General features: G+C 36.8%; 3 protein-coding genes across 4 annotated transcripts; 1 reads left to right on the plus strand and 2 right to left on the minus strand.

Moving 5' to 3' along the window:
* Positions 1-2,995: 2,995 nt before the first annotated feature.
* LOC116025570 (protein SIEVE ELEMENT OCCLUSION B-like) lies at positions 2,996-7,562 on the minus strand. The gene is made up of 7 exons (XM_031266836.1): positions 7,005-7,562; positions 6,785-6,904; positions 5,798-6,300; positions 5,231-5,340; positions 5,007-5,155; positions 4,391-4,882; positions 2,996-3,900 (listed from the first exon to the last, which is right to left on the minus strand). The coding sequence occupies exons 1-7, from the start codon at positions 7,497-7,499 to the stop codon at positions 3,232-3,234; spliced, it is 2,538 nt and encodes an 845-aa protein (XP_031122696.1). The 5' UTR covers positions 7,500-7,562; the 3' UTR covers positions 2,996-3,231.
* Positions 7,563-9,841: 2,279 nt separating this feature from the next.
* On the plus strand, positions 9,842-12,349 carry LOC116025264 (proteasome subunit beta type-7-B-like). 2 transcript variants are annotated; one of them, XM_031266431.1, is made up of 9 exons: positions 9,842-9,929; positions 10,098-10,264; positions 10,789-10,930; positions 11,056-11,152; positions 11,258-11,327; positions 11,407-11,511; positions 11,593-11,691; positions 11,880-11,964; positions 12,083-12,349. In XM_031266431.1, the coding sequence occupies exons 2-9, from the start codon at positions 10,121-10,123 to the stop codon at positions 12,157-12,159; spliced, it is 819 nt and encodes a 272-aa protein (XP_031122291.1). In that variant the 5' UTR covers positions 9,842-9,929; positions 10,098-10,120; the 3' UTR covers positions 12,160-12,349. The 2 variants fall into 2 exon arrangements, with proteins under 2 accessions (XP_031122291.1, XP_031122292.1); XM_031266432.1 differs by having other exon boundaries at positions 9,879-9,981.
* Positions 12,164-14,637, minus strand: LOC116025263 (glycosyl hydrolase 5 family protein-like). The gene is made up of 4 exons (XM_031266430.1): positions 14,212-14,637; positions 13,516-13,763; positions 12,906-13,426; positions 12,164-12,785 (listed from the first exon to the last, which is right to left on the minus strand). Exons 1-4 carry the CDS (start codon positions 14,611-14,613, stop codon positions 12,289-12,291), a joined length of 1,668 nt encoding a protein of 555 aa, XP_031122290.1. The 5' UTR covers positions 14,614-14,637; the 3' UTR covers positions 12,164-12,288.
* Between the last annotated feature and the right edge of the window lie 1,269 nt (positions 14,638-15,906).

Genomic DNA, 15,906 nt, shown 5'->3' on the forward strand with positions numbered 1-15,906 from the left:
CTCCAATCTGGTCTATGGAATTGAAAGAGCTATATTAATGGCCCCATGATTTTGCACTGTATATCAAATGTTATTTCTGCAACACATATCCTTGTCTCTTCAAAGCTCAAAAAGAACTAAAACAGTTTGGATTCCCATGATCTTTGTGTTATGTAAGTAGATTTTGTTACTATTGCTGTTCTGCGTAAAGAGGTTAAGAAGTTTTCCCTAAGATTCTCATTCCATTTCATGTTTTTGGTTCAATTAAAGAACATTGATTGATGTACTCAAAAAAATAAACATTGATTGATGTCTTAACTTTTTATACTAATTAATTTAATATTAGTAAGCAACAAGGACTACACACCGAGACTAATCATATTCGTGGTAAGTAAAACCTCAAAAGGTGACAAAATACAAGCACTCCGAGATCTCAGTTAAGCTAGAAGAAACAGATGCATGTCATTTCATCCACACGTACCCATAAATAGTAAGTAATATTTTATTATGCATAAAATGCCAAATTTTACAATTGTAAGTGAATAATATAGACAAGTATGTTAATTACATTTTTAAACCAAATAGTAAAAATGGCACGCACGTATAATGAATCAAGTAAAATGACATTTTTTATTTCTGAATTATAAATCTAGGGTTGGCCGCTCCATTTTTTGGTCATTTGAGATGTAGATTTTGTCTCTCAAGTTTGGTTCTTTTTGCTACATTTTTAGTTTCCCATAGATAGATTTCGATCATCTTCTGTGAAACTTTTTGAAAATATTAAATTTGCATTGTTAATTTTGTCACTTAAGCATCAATCTTCTTCTTACATATCTGCGACGTACTCGACCAATGTCTTTTTTGGTTCTATGAGTGTTCAATATAATTTAGTAAAAAGTACCAAGCGTGTTCAACATCTGCATCCCTCAAGTTGAAAATAATGTGAGGTGTATAACTTAAGACCAATAATAGTGATATTTTCTCAATAATTCACTAATAATATTATCAGGATTAAGTGTTTACTACTATATTAAAATTTATAACTAGTTACAAAGTCGCAACTTTATTTTTTTATTTTTTATATTAATGTAACAATCAACACCATTCGATGGCAAGATGTTGGATTAGATTTTCTAAACCTCCCCTAAAAAAATATATTAATATGTTGTATACTTCACCGGTAGGCAAAGACATATAATGTCGGAATCATGCATCCTATGCTTACTTTGCTTAGGCTCTAATTAACAGAAATGACATCCCCGCATTTTATTATTTTACGGTTTTTCAAAAACTTATGTTACAATGTATTACAATCTTATTATGAAACCTTAATTAGATTCTTAAGTTATGTCACACAGTAAGATATTTGCCTATAGTCAAGCTCTTCATACATTACTTTTCTAATGCAATTTATTTTTCATGAATTTGAGATGAGCCTAATGTTCATTTGTTTCGAGCTAAGCCCATATCTAGCGAGTATCTTACAGTAGTTATGCCGTGGACCCTCCACCTGGGTCCAAAAACGACGCCGTTTTTTTTTTTTTTTTTTTTTTTTACTAAACATATTGGCCTGAAATGTGGAACACAAACTCTACATTCACGTACACTATACTCTATATTCACAATTTGTAAACTCCACATTCACACATTATAGGATTATATGTTTAGTATCTATATTACCACTGTTATGCATTCACACATTAAAAACTCTATATTCACAGGTCCTATACTTCATATTCACAATTTGAGAACTCCACATTCACACATTACAGGGCTACAAGTTGCTAGAACTTCTTAACTCAATTACAGATTCACACATGCATAACTCTAAATTCACGATTTCTATACCCCATATTCACACATTTATGGGCAACTCTACATTCACACTATCATAAGTCTACATTCACAATTTCTATACTCTACATTCACACTTTGAAACCTCTACATTCACACATTTTTGGACAACTCTATATTCAGCAATATGTTTACTAATTTTTATTTTTTTTTTAAAAAAAGACAAAACGACGTAGTTTTGGACCCAGGTCCACCTTGCAAGGTGGACCTGGGTCCACAGCATAATTTGCGAGTATCTTACTCTAAGGCTTGTTTGATGGATCAATAGTTATACCATGGATCTGGGTCTACCTTGCAATGTACGTGGAGTCATTACAATTTACATACTGAATGTTCACAATTCAAATTGTGACCATTCAGTATGTAAATTGTAACCATTTAGTATGTAAATTATGAACATTCATTATATAAATCGTAAACATTTAATATTTAAATTGTATTTTTTGAACGTTGATACTTATAAGGTGGATCCAAATCCACAGAATAATTTGGCATGGAGCCTTTTAGGGTCTTGTTGTTGGGCCTCCCTCATAAGCTTTGAGCATAGGTTCGTTTACTTTTTTTTTGGAAAAAGGTTCGTTTACTTTATTTCAACATCACTTAATTTTATACATTTTCTCATATATTTTAGCTAGGATTGAAATCATAGATCTCCCCTCTTTGCTTTACTGTACCAGTATACCATCACAACATGGCGTAAATTCTAATTCTAGCTGTAATAGACACAATCACACAAATATACAATTTTTTAAAACATAAACAAAACTCCTTTGTCAATGTCCCCATCACAACCTCCTTGGAAGTAATAATATAAAATAACTGTCAAAACTTTGTCTAGAAAGTGGCTGCGCAAAGCATGGAATCCCAAATAAATTAACTAACAATTAATTTAAGACTGGTTTTTCATAATTATATTTCTATATAGTTCCGTGCCATGTGGGATCAAACATTCTTAGACACCCAAATTATGTCTACTTAATTTCTTATTTGAAAGTTACGTTACTTTTGAATGGGAGATATTAGATATTTTAATTTTCAATGCTAATTTTTTTTTAGATAATTGTTGAGCATATAATATATATATATATACATAAATATGTATCCAACTATCAACTTAATTAAGTTTCTAGTTGAGATGGAACACATACTTTAATTATAATAATAAATAAGAAACAAAAAAACTTTGCATTTAACATATTATTCAAGTAAACACGGATACAGTCTAGATAGTAAACAATAATGTTAAACCCATGACAAGATGCACCAATGCATCTTTCATCCATTCTTTATTTTACAGAACATAGATCAACAAAAAACATATTATAACCAGCCAAATGTTACGATCTATAAGATCGTAGCAGATAGGAAACCTTATGGAAAGAGGTGGGCGGTTTGCATTTAACTATCATACTCATCCAAGCAGCAGCTATACATGAAGAACTTCTCCATGGAACGGCCACACTCGACGCAAGCCACCGTCTCCGGGTAGTGTCCCACGGCGGCCGGCACCACCATGCGGGTGCAGTGGTGCTTAGTGTACAGCCCACGGAGCTGTTTATCCAGAGCAGGAACAAACGCATTCACATCAGTCACTTCATGCCTCCACCCATCAAAATTATTCAACACTTTGACCACATTACTGCCTTCCCCTTTGGTCATCTCACCCAACCCTCTGCTAAACACCGCCCAGCCTCGGTTGCTGCCGTCGTAGCTGAGAATCGCTTTCACTTGCTGCAGAATGGGGTCCCTGCTCTCCTCAGGGATAATGTAGGTCCTACTCTCATCGTGCATTGCTGGGGTCTTTTCTCCCTTGAGGAACCACATGCTCTCTAGCCTCTCCCAGAAGAACCAAATCATGGTTGGGTCTTGAAGGATGCTGCTCAACCCCTCTGCCTGTATTGTTGCATTGTTCCTCTTGATCCTATCTTTCACGTTCATTTTCCCAACGTACAGCATTTCTAGAGGGATCCGCGCTTGTTGTGCCACGTACCTTGCTGTCTTTGTGAAGGTTCGGATCCAATCCATGTCTTCTCCTCCATATAAACATATGTACTTGCCATCATTAAACTGCATCATATACAATAATGTTTGTTACATATCAAGAAAACATAACAAAAGCCCACACTGGCTTAGCCCACAGGTTCAATAGACACTATTTGGAAGAAGAAACTCAAAGTGGGCTACGTTGGGATGAGACGTGGGAGCCCTTAGGGATTCAACATTTTGGAAGAAAAAACATAACCAAAGGAATGAGACATCAGATACTGATTCTCCCACCTAATGGGCCGCTAAATAGAAGTGCGGCCTTTGTGATTACATTAAGGAATCAATGGCCTACAACCATACTATCAAATAATGTACATTCAGTACAAAAATAATGTACTTGTAGTATATTAAAAATGTACATTATTTATGTACTGAATGTACATTATATTTGTGTATAATGTATATTCAGTACACAAATAATGTACATTTAGTATATTAAAATATAATTTTTGTTATTATCCACACAATAATTTGCTGTAAGGAATAAGATTTTTTTTTTTTTTATACTTACCCAATTAAAGATGTTTTGGTCAATGGAGTCAGCTAAGAGTGCCATGCTCCAAGATGTTTCACTCCAAAGAGATTCTTCCTTAAGTTTGTTGAAGGGGAACGCAACACTTCCCCATATCCAAAACATGGGGAGTGCATTAACGTTGGTTAGCTTTCCTTGAGGATCCACAACAGCAAGAAGAGGTTTGTGGGTGAAACCCCATACTTCCTTCACATACCCATACACTGCTTCGTCAATCTTAGAAGGGTGAGACACTGAATACCATGGCATGCTATCTTTCACTAGCTTGAATTGCTCCTCCTTAGCCTCAGTCCATGGCGCTCTTCTGTCCACAATTGGAAGCCAAACAATCTCAAATTGACTTTCTGCCCTGCTTGGATCTTGCTTTGATTCCAAATACATATGGCGGAGCATAGTGATGACTTCATTGGGGATGTCCAAATCTGATACCAATAGGAACACATACTTCCTCCTCAAGATCTCAAGTCCATGCTGATCATATAACATTGCAAAACATCATATTAAAGGTCAGATCGAAATTGTGCACTGAATAAATTCACCTTATAACAGGGTAATCAACTTAGGTTGCTCATTATTAAATGAAACTAATTATAACCTTTCTTATATCAATTCCTGTTCCATGGATAATTGGTGTTGGGTCATTTTCACCGCAGATGATGAGCTCCGCCGAGTACTTGTTATCAGGGTGCATTCTTGCTAAGGCTTCTTCAAGTATTTTTCGCTTGATTGTGTGCTTTATCTTGCCTGCATCACAACAATATAATATTAATACCAATAAAGATGCATTTTGCATGGCAAATTAAACTAATAATAACGTACCTATTTCTTGGTTAGCAATGTGTGTGGCCTTTTGCAGATCACCAAGTATGTAACTGAGCTTGTGAGTCAAGGTGGATATCTCCAAATCCTCTTCAGTTGAGGAGTAGTAACTGATACATATTACACACAAAACAGATTCAAATTAAAGATCAAAACACATAATTAAACCCATGTTGTATGTATAGTAGACATTAGTATGTATAGCCAGCATGATTTAAAAAATCCCTAGATGCTCCTCGAGCCCTCGGAAAACGCCTAGGCACAAATTAATTTGAGCAATTTAGCTTATTTTGTTCAAAACAATGTCCCTTTGATTGAAATAATTCATTTTAAAAAAAAATAATAGTTAATCGACCAACTTGACAGCCTAGCCATCCGTGTCTAGACAAGGATGCCTAGTCTAGACCTAGTCAGCCAGTGCCTAAACAGCGCTTAGGTGGCCTAGTCAACTGTCTAGCCTGCTGGTAGCCTATAACACCCATTATAGTGATACGCCCTAGGCACTTAGCCGGGGCTTAGGCGGGATTTTTGCAACACTATGTATAGGTTGAGGATTTGAGCACTTACTCTCGCCCCACAGCCAAAAGGTTGAAGATAACCAGAGAACAAGTCACGGCGGCTTTGACCACATAATACGAAGCCTTCGCTATCACATTCTCCTGCTCCGCCGTGACCGGCGACAAGGATTCAGCAAGCTCCTTGTACACGTTCACCTTGTACTTCACCTTAAGCAGCTTCTCCTCGGTGGCGATCTCCTTGAACGCCACAATCTGGTTAGTGACCTCCAGCATTTTGTTGACCAGCTTGGTGAGTTCTCGGAACTTGGAGTTGACGGCGCCCAGTGATTCCGCGCTCTCCATGATGTCCGGAATCTGCTTGATGGTCGCCACCGACTTCGCCAGTGGGTCGGTCGGGTAGAGGCGGACCACCAGCCCGAACTGGCCGTATTGCTCGGCGAAGGCGGCGAAGGTGATCACCGCCTTTGCGTCCCACCAGTAGTTTGCTAGGAGTTTCAGGACTGACAAGGTGATGTTGTGTGCATCTATTTGGTTGGAGTATCCACAGATCATCTGTAACATATATATTTCCAATCAATTAATCCTTGTAATTTAGTACAAAATCTCTCAAATTAATCGGTAACAGTTGTCTGATACCGTCCTATGGGTCTCAATTCCATGGGTCTGATCTTTCATTAATGGGTTCAGTCTTTGACCTCATTAATCAAATATTCTACCAGTCTCATAAATTGAGACCCACAAATTTTTGCCTAAATGAATTTAGGAAAAAATTGTATTTTTGTCTTTCAATTATACTCATGATACAAATTTAATCTTTGAGTTATATGATGACCAATTCCTGAGTTAAAGTTGGGATTTTAGTCCTTTTAGAATTACACATGTATGACACCTAATAAAGTGTGATTTGCTCTTTTAGGGACTAAAATCTTCATTTTGCACTTAACTCATGAGTTAAAGATTATCATATATATAACTCAAAGATTAGGTTTGTATCAGAGATATAACTGGAAGACTAATGATTAATTAATAAACTAACCTCTGAGGATGTTCTGTGAACAGGATATGCCAATGCTTCAACCAATTCAGAGAGACCGGAGTGCAAAACCTTCTCTTCCAAGATTGCATCTAGCCGTGCCGGTGGATGACTTTGAATGGTCTATATATTATCATTTGTTTATATAAGAATGTTAGTTGAATTGTCACTTAACTTTTAGGTAAATGATGCATGGATGGAGTGATTAATTAATAAGGTGTACCTGAATGTGGCCGGGAATGGCAGCATTGGCACGAGGCATTATATCCTCGATGAGGTGCACGAGAGGTTTCACTTTGTAGTGGACTGCATCCACGTCGTGAGTTGCTCTAACATGGTCCATCATGGTGGTATCCTCGGAGCTAGCAAGAAGATCACCCCTTCTGTTCCTAAGATACCGACCAGCCGGAATGGGATTAACGGTTTTCGCCTTCAACGGGGCCACCACGGGCAGGGGTGCAGGGACAACAAGGCCACCGCTCAGTGGATCGATGGTATTAACGTTGGCCGCGGTTGCAGGCACGACAACTCCTTGGACCGGGTAGGCGGGAGGAGCAGTATACCCCCTCGGGTTGAGGCCGGTGGTCCTAGGGATGACTTCGTGGACCGGGTTAATGGTGGTAGCAGGAGCAATCGGAGTGACCATAGGAGTGGTGTCGGTAACCCTAGGGATGTTTTCGCCCCTCGGGAGATCAGTGTTGATGGTTTGATGAGCCATTTTTTGGAGGGTGGAGAAGAGAGGTTTAGATAGCAATCAAGAGATGAAAAGAGAAATGGATATTGGTGTGGTTGTTTAGTTGAGATTGAGGAGTTGTATTTATAGCATACTTAGGTGGAGTAAAGGGGAAATGAATCAAATGCCTTGCTTCCAAAATGGTCTATAGAATTGAAACGGCTGTATTAATGACCCCATGATGTTGCACTATCGTACATTATTTTAGCAGTAAACATATATGCTTGTCCCTTTAAAGCTCAAAAAGAAATGAGACAGTCCAATAAATTATTTTTATGAAACCTTAATATGCATGGTTCATTGGTTCAATGTATAAATTAACACAACGAAAACAATTATTTAATAAGTTAATAAGTCATGAGCATAAATATAATATACACATAAATGTGCAGTCCAACTATTAGCTTAGGCTTTTAGTTGGATGGAGATTCTATTTGATATCAGAGTCATGCAAAAAGAACTCTGCGCCACCCGTAAAAAAAGTCTATGGTCCACGTGTTACTTAGAGCCCATCAAAGTCAATCGGTCTGCAAACGTTAGGCTTTTAGTTGGATGGATTACATGATTCTATTATGGGAATCTGCATGCAGAGAATTGAAGAAGCTAAGGAACTGGTGAGATCTGACATTTGGAATTTTCTTTTGAGAAAGTGATGAACTCGTTTACTTGATGCTTGGGATTATTATACTACAAGATATAAAAGGCAATCCAATAAAGCTTATGAAAGAAATTTTAGTTTGGGAAAATTACTTTAGAAGGTTTCTTGCTTTCATTGGTAAAATCTATTCATTTTCTACCAAAAAAAATGTAAAATAGTATAAGTTTTAATTTTCAGAACTTTATCCCCTCATAATATTAATATTCATCCTTCCATTTGGCTTTACTTAATTGATTGACTTGTTTTAGCATATAATTATTAAGTGAATTACTTTTTAAACTCGTGATGAAATTGAGAAATTAATAAGTAATCAATGAACATAAAGAGTTTTGTAGTTAGAAGACCTCAAATGGTAGCCAAGCACTCTCTCGGTAGGAAGAAGCCTACACTATCTCATTCACATCCCATGGGTATGATATATATTTCTCACTAATGTAATATTAATTAATTAGTTCATTATATAATATGATCACAAGAAACACATGTTAGGTTGTAAAGTACACATAGAGACAATGATCTGCTAACAAGGAAATATATTTATAGATATATTGAAGTTGCCCTACTACGTGTTTAAGGTTGGATTTTGTGGGACCAAAATGAAAAGTTGTAAAAGTAGAAACAATATGCTATTAGGGTTAGATACCCAACCATAACTCATGAACAAAGAATAGAGAATATTGGTGAGATTTCTTGGCTGCTTTACTCAAGAACAAACGAATAGATGAAGAGCGAGGCCAAGAATATAATTTATGATTCCAAGTTGTTTTCGGTTGGTTAAGACTATATTGTTTTTCAAGATTTAAAGTGAATATTCACTAATTCAGTATTTTATTAAATAAGTTATTGTTGAGTTGAGCATAAAGACCACATCATAACATTTTTGTAATTGAAGAAATGTTCATATTAATGTTGGAAATTATTAATCAACGGTACTTGAGCTCTGTTTAGCAATCAACGGCTATTAGTGATATGTGTATCCTTCTTAACTCAATAATTTGCTAATTACACATGAATATAAATTCATCTAGTCATATTTAAAGGCATAGTTCTAGATATCAAGAATTTATATTTAGAAATAATTAATTAATTATATATGAGATTTCAATTTAATTCAAAGTTGTCTTAATTTAGACCCAATAACAATTATAATTAAGTTTTAAACTCATAGTGGAAACTATATAAAGCCCATACTAAAGTCACTAAATTTGGTTGAAACATTGAAGTGTTTAACCTTTACTTTATTGAAACTAAAATTTATCACTTTTTTTAAGTAATAGGAAAAACTTGTAACCATTACTCAATTATGCGCATTGGATAAATTTTGCCTAGTACAATTTACCTGTCATGTGTGATTTGTAGACTAGGCGGAGTTTGTACTGTACAGAACTACACACCCTCGAGTGTTAGCTAAAGATTAAAGCATTAAAAAATAATTATTCCATACAATATAATAATTGACTATAATACTTAGAAGAAATGTTAATGTTGCAACATTAAAAATTTTATTTATTAAATTAAAAATTACATATGATATCACTTACGGAGTATTTATTTAGCCAAAATTTTAAATTACAAGATTATCCAGCATGAAGAAATAAAAATATAAATTCTTTAAATTAAAATTTATATAAAATATTTAAAAAAAAAATTAAAGGTCAAAACCGAGGGACTTTTTTGGAATTAACATTTTTTCTTCTTTCCCAAGCCTTCCTCTCTCTCTTTCTGCACTTCCTACAGTCCCCAAAGTTTCAGCTCCGGTAAGTCTCCCGAAAATCCTAAACGACGTCGTTCCGAATTTCCTTCTCAGCTGTAATTACTTACGACCTTCTTCCTCTCTCTATGTCTCGTTTTAATGTTTGAATTGATATGTAATTATACATGTACTTATTAATGTATGTATGTATGTGCGTGTGTGTTCATATTAGGGTTTAGTTGAATTGGAATAGCTATGGCGAATGCATCGATGGATATTCCCGCAAAGGGTGGGTTCAGCTTCGATTTGTGCAGAAGGAATGACATGCTGGCGAACAAAGGGCTTCGCCCTCCTTCATTCCTCAAAACTGGAACTACTATTGTTGGCTTGATTTTTCAGGTTTTTATCTTCCTTTATGTTCGATCTTCCAATTTTATTATATTGTAGTAAAATGCTTTCAATTTCTGCAACATGTGTGTTTTAATTTTAGAATTTTCAAAGATTAATTTGATAGTTTTGGTAGTGGTAGTCCATTACTGTGTCAGTTTAGGGTTTAGTATTGTGTGTGTAATGAGAGACTAGGATGGGAAGTGTAAGCCGATTTGGAATTATCGTTTTCCTAGGGTTGCAGAACAAGAGTGGAATTAGTGATGGGTATACAATTAACAACGCAATTGTGAAGTGTAATTGTTTGAGGTTGAGGCATGTTTCAGATTGTGCAAGTGTTTTGCGCTAATGCAAAGATAGAACTTAGTAAGGTGGGGAAGGAAGGCATTTGTTTCATAGTTGGAGATCTGTATGGTTGATATAGATTTTGTTACAGCCATAATGGCATTGTCACTATGATTGAGAATAAAATGGTTCCTGCACCCATAATCAAATTATGCTTGCTTGCGATTTTAACAATTATCTTATGTCCTCAGGATGGTGTCATCCTTGGTGCAGACACTCGTGCCACTGAAGGACCCATAGTTGCCGACAAGAATTGTGAGAAAATTCACTACATGGCTCCTAATATTTATTGCTGTGGAGCAGGGACTGCTGCTGATACTGAAGCTGTTACTGGTAGTTTGCTATTTTACTATTTTACTTTTTCGTTTGTTGTATTGCGGCCTGAATTATTGACTAGTAATATTTGCTTCATTGCATTACATTTGTCTGTCTTACCTCTTATTGTGGTTATTTCCTAGACATGGTCAGTTCCCAACTGAAGCTCCACAGATATCACACTGGTCGTGAATCCAGGGTTGTCACTGCTCTTACACTTTTAAAATCTCATCTTTTCAGGTGATCATAGTTATTAGTGTTTTTTTTTCCTGGCACAGTTAGTGGCTCCTATGTGTAACTGAAATTGCTTCTCTGGAATTCCTAACTGTTTCTTCATTCAATCAGTTACCAAGGATATGTTTCAGCTGCTTTGGTTCTTGGTGGAGTTGATATCACTGGCCCACATTTGCATACTGTGAGTAACTGTTGAATTGAGATATCTTGTACTGTATCTATTTATTTTATACAATGTATAAAACTACTTCTTTTGACAGATTTACCCTCATGGCTCTACTGACACACTGCCGTTTGCTACAATGGGATCTGGTTCCCTTGCAGCAATGTCTGTCTTTGAATCACGATACCGTGAGGGACTAAACGTAAGTATGCTGTTTACTTGTGTACTTAGTCAGATTATATTAGGACACTGTCTTATATATTGAGGGTAAACTTCATTGCAGAAGGAAGAAGGAATTCAATTGGTGACGGATGCCATATTGGCCGGAATATTCAATGATCTGGGTAGTGGAAGCAATGTTGATGTTTGTGTAATAACCAAGGTGTGTTTTCCAAAACAGATGCTAGATGAAGAATTTCCACCTTGTTATATATTCAATCTTATTAAATCTGACCTGTACCCAAAAAAAGTACTCTAAAACATAAATAAAGATCTGGCAGCTGAATTTTGTAACTCTCTTTTTTTTTTTTTATTGAGTATTTCCTGACTCTCATTTCATCTGTTCTTTAGGGCCACGCAGAATATATTAGAAACCATAAGTTGCCGAATCCCCGAACTTATCCTCAGAAGGGTTATGCCTTCCCTAAAAAGACTGGTTAGAGTTCTCACTCTGAATACTTTACTCTTTTAAATGGAATTGTTTGAAATTGTGTTTTCAGACTGCTTTTCTTTCTTTCCCTTGTTATAATTGTGGATATTCATTGTGCTTGCAGAGGTTATTATGACTAAGATTACACCACTGAGAGATATGGTGGAGGTGATAGAAGGTGGAGAAGCCATGGAAGAATGAGTTCTGCTGCACTAATGAAGACATTTTAGTTTATTTCAATAAACTTTTACATAGACAATTTTCTAAAAGAACATGTCATGTTTTGAACTTGTATGGCTAAACTCTATATGAACTTTTTCATCAGAATTATCATATGTAGCTTGCAAACAATTTTTTTGCCAGAAAATACAAGAATGAGGTGCTCTGAAAATCACTTTTGGTAGCTGTTCCTCTAGTGCTGTCGGTAATTTTGAACCACTGACTTGCAGGGTCACATGAACTGTCATTATTCAAACATTTGCAGGTGTTGGTGATAATAACATTGTTGGAATCTACATCAAGGCAGACATTACTGCCATCCTTAAGCTTCGATGACAGATGCATCCTAGAATCTGAGATGATTTCCCATTTTGAGCTATCATCTGTGCAAAACAGACCAAGCTTTGCTGGCTTCCCGAGCTTTTCTGCCTGAAGGCAAAAGTAAGTTCCTTCCACTGTTAATGTTTTACCTGTAGTGTAGCCCCATGGATCTGACTCTGAGCATGGACCTAACTCCAATGGCTGGAAGAGTGAAACTCTTCGAACACAGAGCCCAGTCATTGGATGGAAAATTAGTTTATGTGGTCGAGACTCTGTATAACCTGGTCCTGCATTTCACATTAAATAAGTGCTCCGTATCATGCAATACTTTCAGTCTATATCATTTATCCTCAAGTTTCTTAATGAAATGATATGGTAGTCTATTTGTTGGTTCTGTTCATATATACCTCGAAAGGGTGACTGCATGATAGAGATCCTTTGGAGGAAGCTCAAGTTCCTCGGTTCACACCAATTCCAGGTCAGAACCCCATAAAACTCTTCTAGTCCAACTGAACCTTCTCTCAGATAGTAACTTCCAGCCAGCGTCCACAGTGCCCAGTCAAAGTCGAGCTCTGCTGCCAAACCCAAGAAGCAGTTGAAGTACCTATTGTCATTCACATTGGTACCCCTTAGATCAATCCCAAACTCACTGACAAACAACGGGTACCCTTTATCCAACACGAAACCTCCTCTGCTCATTATGTCATTAGTTATTCTCCCACACACTTTGTTTGGGTTACCCGATGCCCAGTCCTCACCATCAGTGAATCCATACCTGTGCACCTCAAAAACTAACTTCCCAGAGAACGTCAAGTTCACTGGTGTTTTCTGCAGGAAAGAGAGATCCTTATCGAAGCTTAGCCCAGAGAGGATAACTAGAAGATCGGGGTTTGCTGCATGCACTGCCTCAGCTCCTTGCTGCATGTACCTATCATTGATTCACACATATGCAATTCTTTATTTGTTACGGATAAATGTTTAGAGATGGCATATATACGGAACTGTGCTTTATCCTACCTGTACCAATCATTAACGTTTTGTTTAGGCCCTCGAAGTTCATTCCTCAAGCTCATCCCAACCACATTGCTAGTGCCGTTGAACATGGTGGCGACCTTGGTCAGGCCAATGACCCATAGCTTCGGGTCAAAGTAGATGTCGCCAAAGAAGCCATTGCCGTCATAGCTGCTGCAGCACCACCCAGGTTTGCTAATATGATTATCCAGTATTATCATCACTTTGTACTTTGCCAGACTACCAACCACAACCTGCCAAGACCACATCATAGCACTGAAATCATTGGGATCAAAGTATGTTTTTTTTAATTCTTTTTTTTTATAAAAAAAAAATAAAATTGCCTTTTGATTTGTCTAGTAGTAAAGACAGATTCATTGACCTTAAATTTGTAGTTGGCTGTCACCATCATGGTGCATTACTCATCACAAAAGGTCTTGTCACCATTAATTAAAGAGTAAACAAGGTTGAAGATGAGTGCCATCAGCCATGACACTGCATTCTTTTCAACTGATCTTATCCTTTCAAGTCATCAACGGACACAATTGCACAAACACTACAGATCTTATCCATTGCTGGGCTCTCAAATCAATTATATTCTCCTTGTCAAAATTGCAAAGCTTTTTCTCTTAACTCAATTTTATTAAAAACTGGTACCATACATCATTGTATCGAATATTATTAAAAACCAGTAATCATTACCTGGTAAGCAGAGATGAGGGGGAGATCAACAATGGAGGGGTTGTTAGCTTGAAGGCCAGCAATGGATTCGAGTAGTCCGAGGTTCTTGAAGGACTGTCTGACGGTGAGGGAGGCCAAGGAGTCATTGGTGAACAAGAAGAGAGGCCAAGTAAGCCTGACACAGTTGAAACCCATATCCACTATTTTCTTTGAGATCACATCCACCGGCTGCTTGCTCAGCCCTTCAGCCACCGCCACTTCCAGATGGGTGACCCAGTTCACGCACGCCAGCTTCACCCGCCGCCCCGACTCGTTCACGATCCACCGGGAATTGGTGGACAGCGGCTGAGCCACCACCGTGGGCGGAGGAGCCAAATGAGAGATAATAATGATGCATAGTAGAAAGGAATACGACTTCTCCATGTTTGATATTTTTAGCGGGCGTTATTGCAGGATGATGACTATTCTTTGCCTTGTTTTATAGTGCACCTGCAGCCTGCAGGGGTAGTGTGTGACGGTGGGCTGTGGGGCCTCACCCCTCAAACTTTTGTATTTTTTTAATTTATTTTTACTTATATAGTTACATCTAAAAATTTTTAAAAATTAGTTGAGCTTCAAATAGGTTTTGGTAAATTGGGTTGACTTTTTTTTTAAAAAAATATTCATTTAACTAAGATCAAGTTTTCTAGCTTTGTCGGATTGTTCAACCCGAGCTATGGTTCGTAATCCTAGGTTTCAAATAACGTTCAAATCCTAGTTGCTGGTAGAAAGTTAGTTGAGCAGTTGGTTTGACTCTTTGTGGGAGCTATTTATTGGTCTTCTTAGCTCGAGGGGATCAACTATTCCAGGGCCCTACTTACCCTGTGGATAAATCTTACCCCTCATACGTCCTAAATTGGTTTCATCCTGCCATGGGCAAGTCCAAGCCAACAAACTCTCCAAACATAATCGGGGTGGCATGCCTAACTCAACAAGACTTTATCATCTTAGGCAGAACAACTCTTGATGCTATTGTCACCCCCTACTCATTTAGGACAAGCTAGCCAGTTGGCTCTTTCATTCATTAGGTCTAACACTGTCACGCAAATCGTGCGTGACACTAGGTTTGATTCAAGTTTTTTGCTCTTTTGTAATATTTTCTAGAATTTTAATCTTTCAAATTTTTAGGTAATATGTTTACTCAGCTCACAATTTAATATCTCAACATCAATATCTAATAAAATATATTACAACTTTTACCCCTTGAAAATAACTTGTAGGCTCCACTTGTATAATATAAGTTGGCAAAGATTTTAAGATTTTTTTAAAAGGTCACTATTAGAGTGTCAAAAAGAATCTCAATCCTAATTGTTATTATTATTATTTATTTATTTTTGAAAGCTAATTGTTTTGTCCTTCTTCTTTGTTCCTTTTATTACAAGGGAAACCCCTACGGAGTAGTTTCCTATCTTAAGAGACTAAAATTTGATAGCAAGAAGCCAAGAATGTCCTCCATCCAATCTCAAGCCTGTATGTACGGAACTTTTTATTTGTTTTGAATCTTTAAATGACTACATGGCCAAAAAAAAAAACTTCAAACTATTGACATTATTACTCTAAAAAAAAAAACATTAAATTTACAAAAATACCTCAAACCATTAGCCTTGCTCTAAGAAACAAATATAATAGGAGAGGTAATAATTGAATTATCACTTTTAAGGCATTGGTTTAGTGAAT

This window comes from Ipomoea triloba, chromosome 7 (genome assembly GCF_003576645.1).
Source record: "Ipomoea triloba cultivar NCNSP0323 chromosome 7, ASM357664v1".
Classification (NCBI taxonomy): domain Eukaryota; kingdom Viridiplantae; phylum Streptophyta; class Magnoliopsida; order Solanales; family Convolvulaceae; genus Ipomoea; species Ipomoea triloba.

Bases quoted from the DNA above. Each gene is read 5' to 3' on its own strand.
- LOC116025570 (XM_031266836.1), bottom strand. From the start codon at position 7,499: ATGGCTCATCAAACCATCAACACTGATCTCCCGAGGGGCGAAAACATC. The intron at 5,156-5,230 runs GTACGTTATTAT...GTTGTGATGCAG, and splicing joins CATTGCTAACCAAGAAATAG to GCAAGATAAAGCACACAATC. The intron at 4,883-5,006 runs GTTATAATTAGT...TTATATGATCAG, and splicing joins CAGGAATTGATATAAGAAAG to CATGGACTTGAGATCTTGAG.
- LOC116025264 (XM_031266431.1), top strand. From the start codon at position 10,121: ATGGCGAATGCATCGATGGATATTCCCGCAAAGGGTGGGTTCAGCTTC. The intron at 10,265-10,788 runs GTTTTTATCTTC...TTATGTCCTCAG, and splicing joins TTGTTGGCTTGATTTTTCAG to GATGGTGTCATCCTTGGTGC. The intron at 11,692-11,879 runs GTGTGTTTTCCA...TCTGTTCTTTAG, and splicing joins ATGTTTGTGTAATAACCAAG to GGCCACGCAGAATATATTAG.
- LOC116025263 (XM_031266430.1), bottom strand. From the start codon at position 14,613: ATGGAGAAGTCGTATTCCTTTCTACTATGCATCATTATTATCTCTCAT. The intron at 13,427-13,515 runs GTAGGATAAAGC...AATCAATGATAG, and splicing joins AACGTTAATGATTGGTACAG to GTACATGCAGCAAGGAGCTG. The intron at 12,786-12,905 runs GTATATATGAAC...TGTGAAATGCAG, and splicing joins CATGCAGTCACCCTTTCGAG to GACCAGGTTATACAGAGTCT.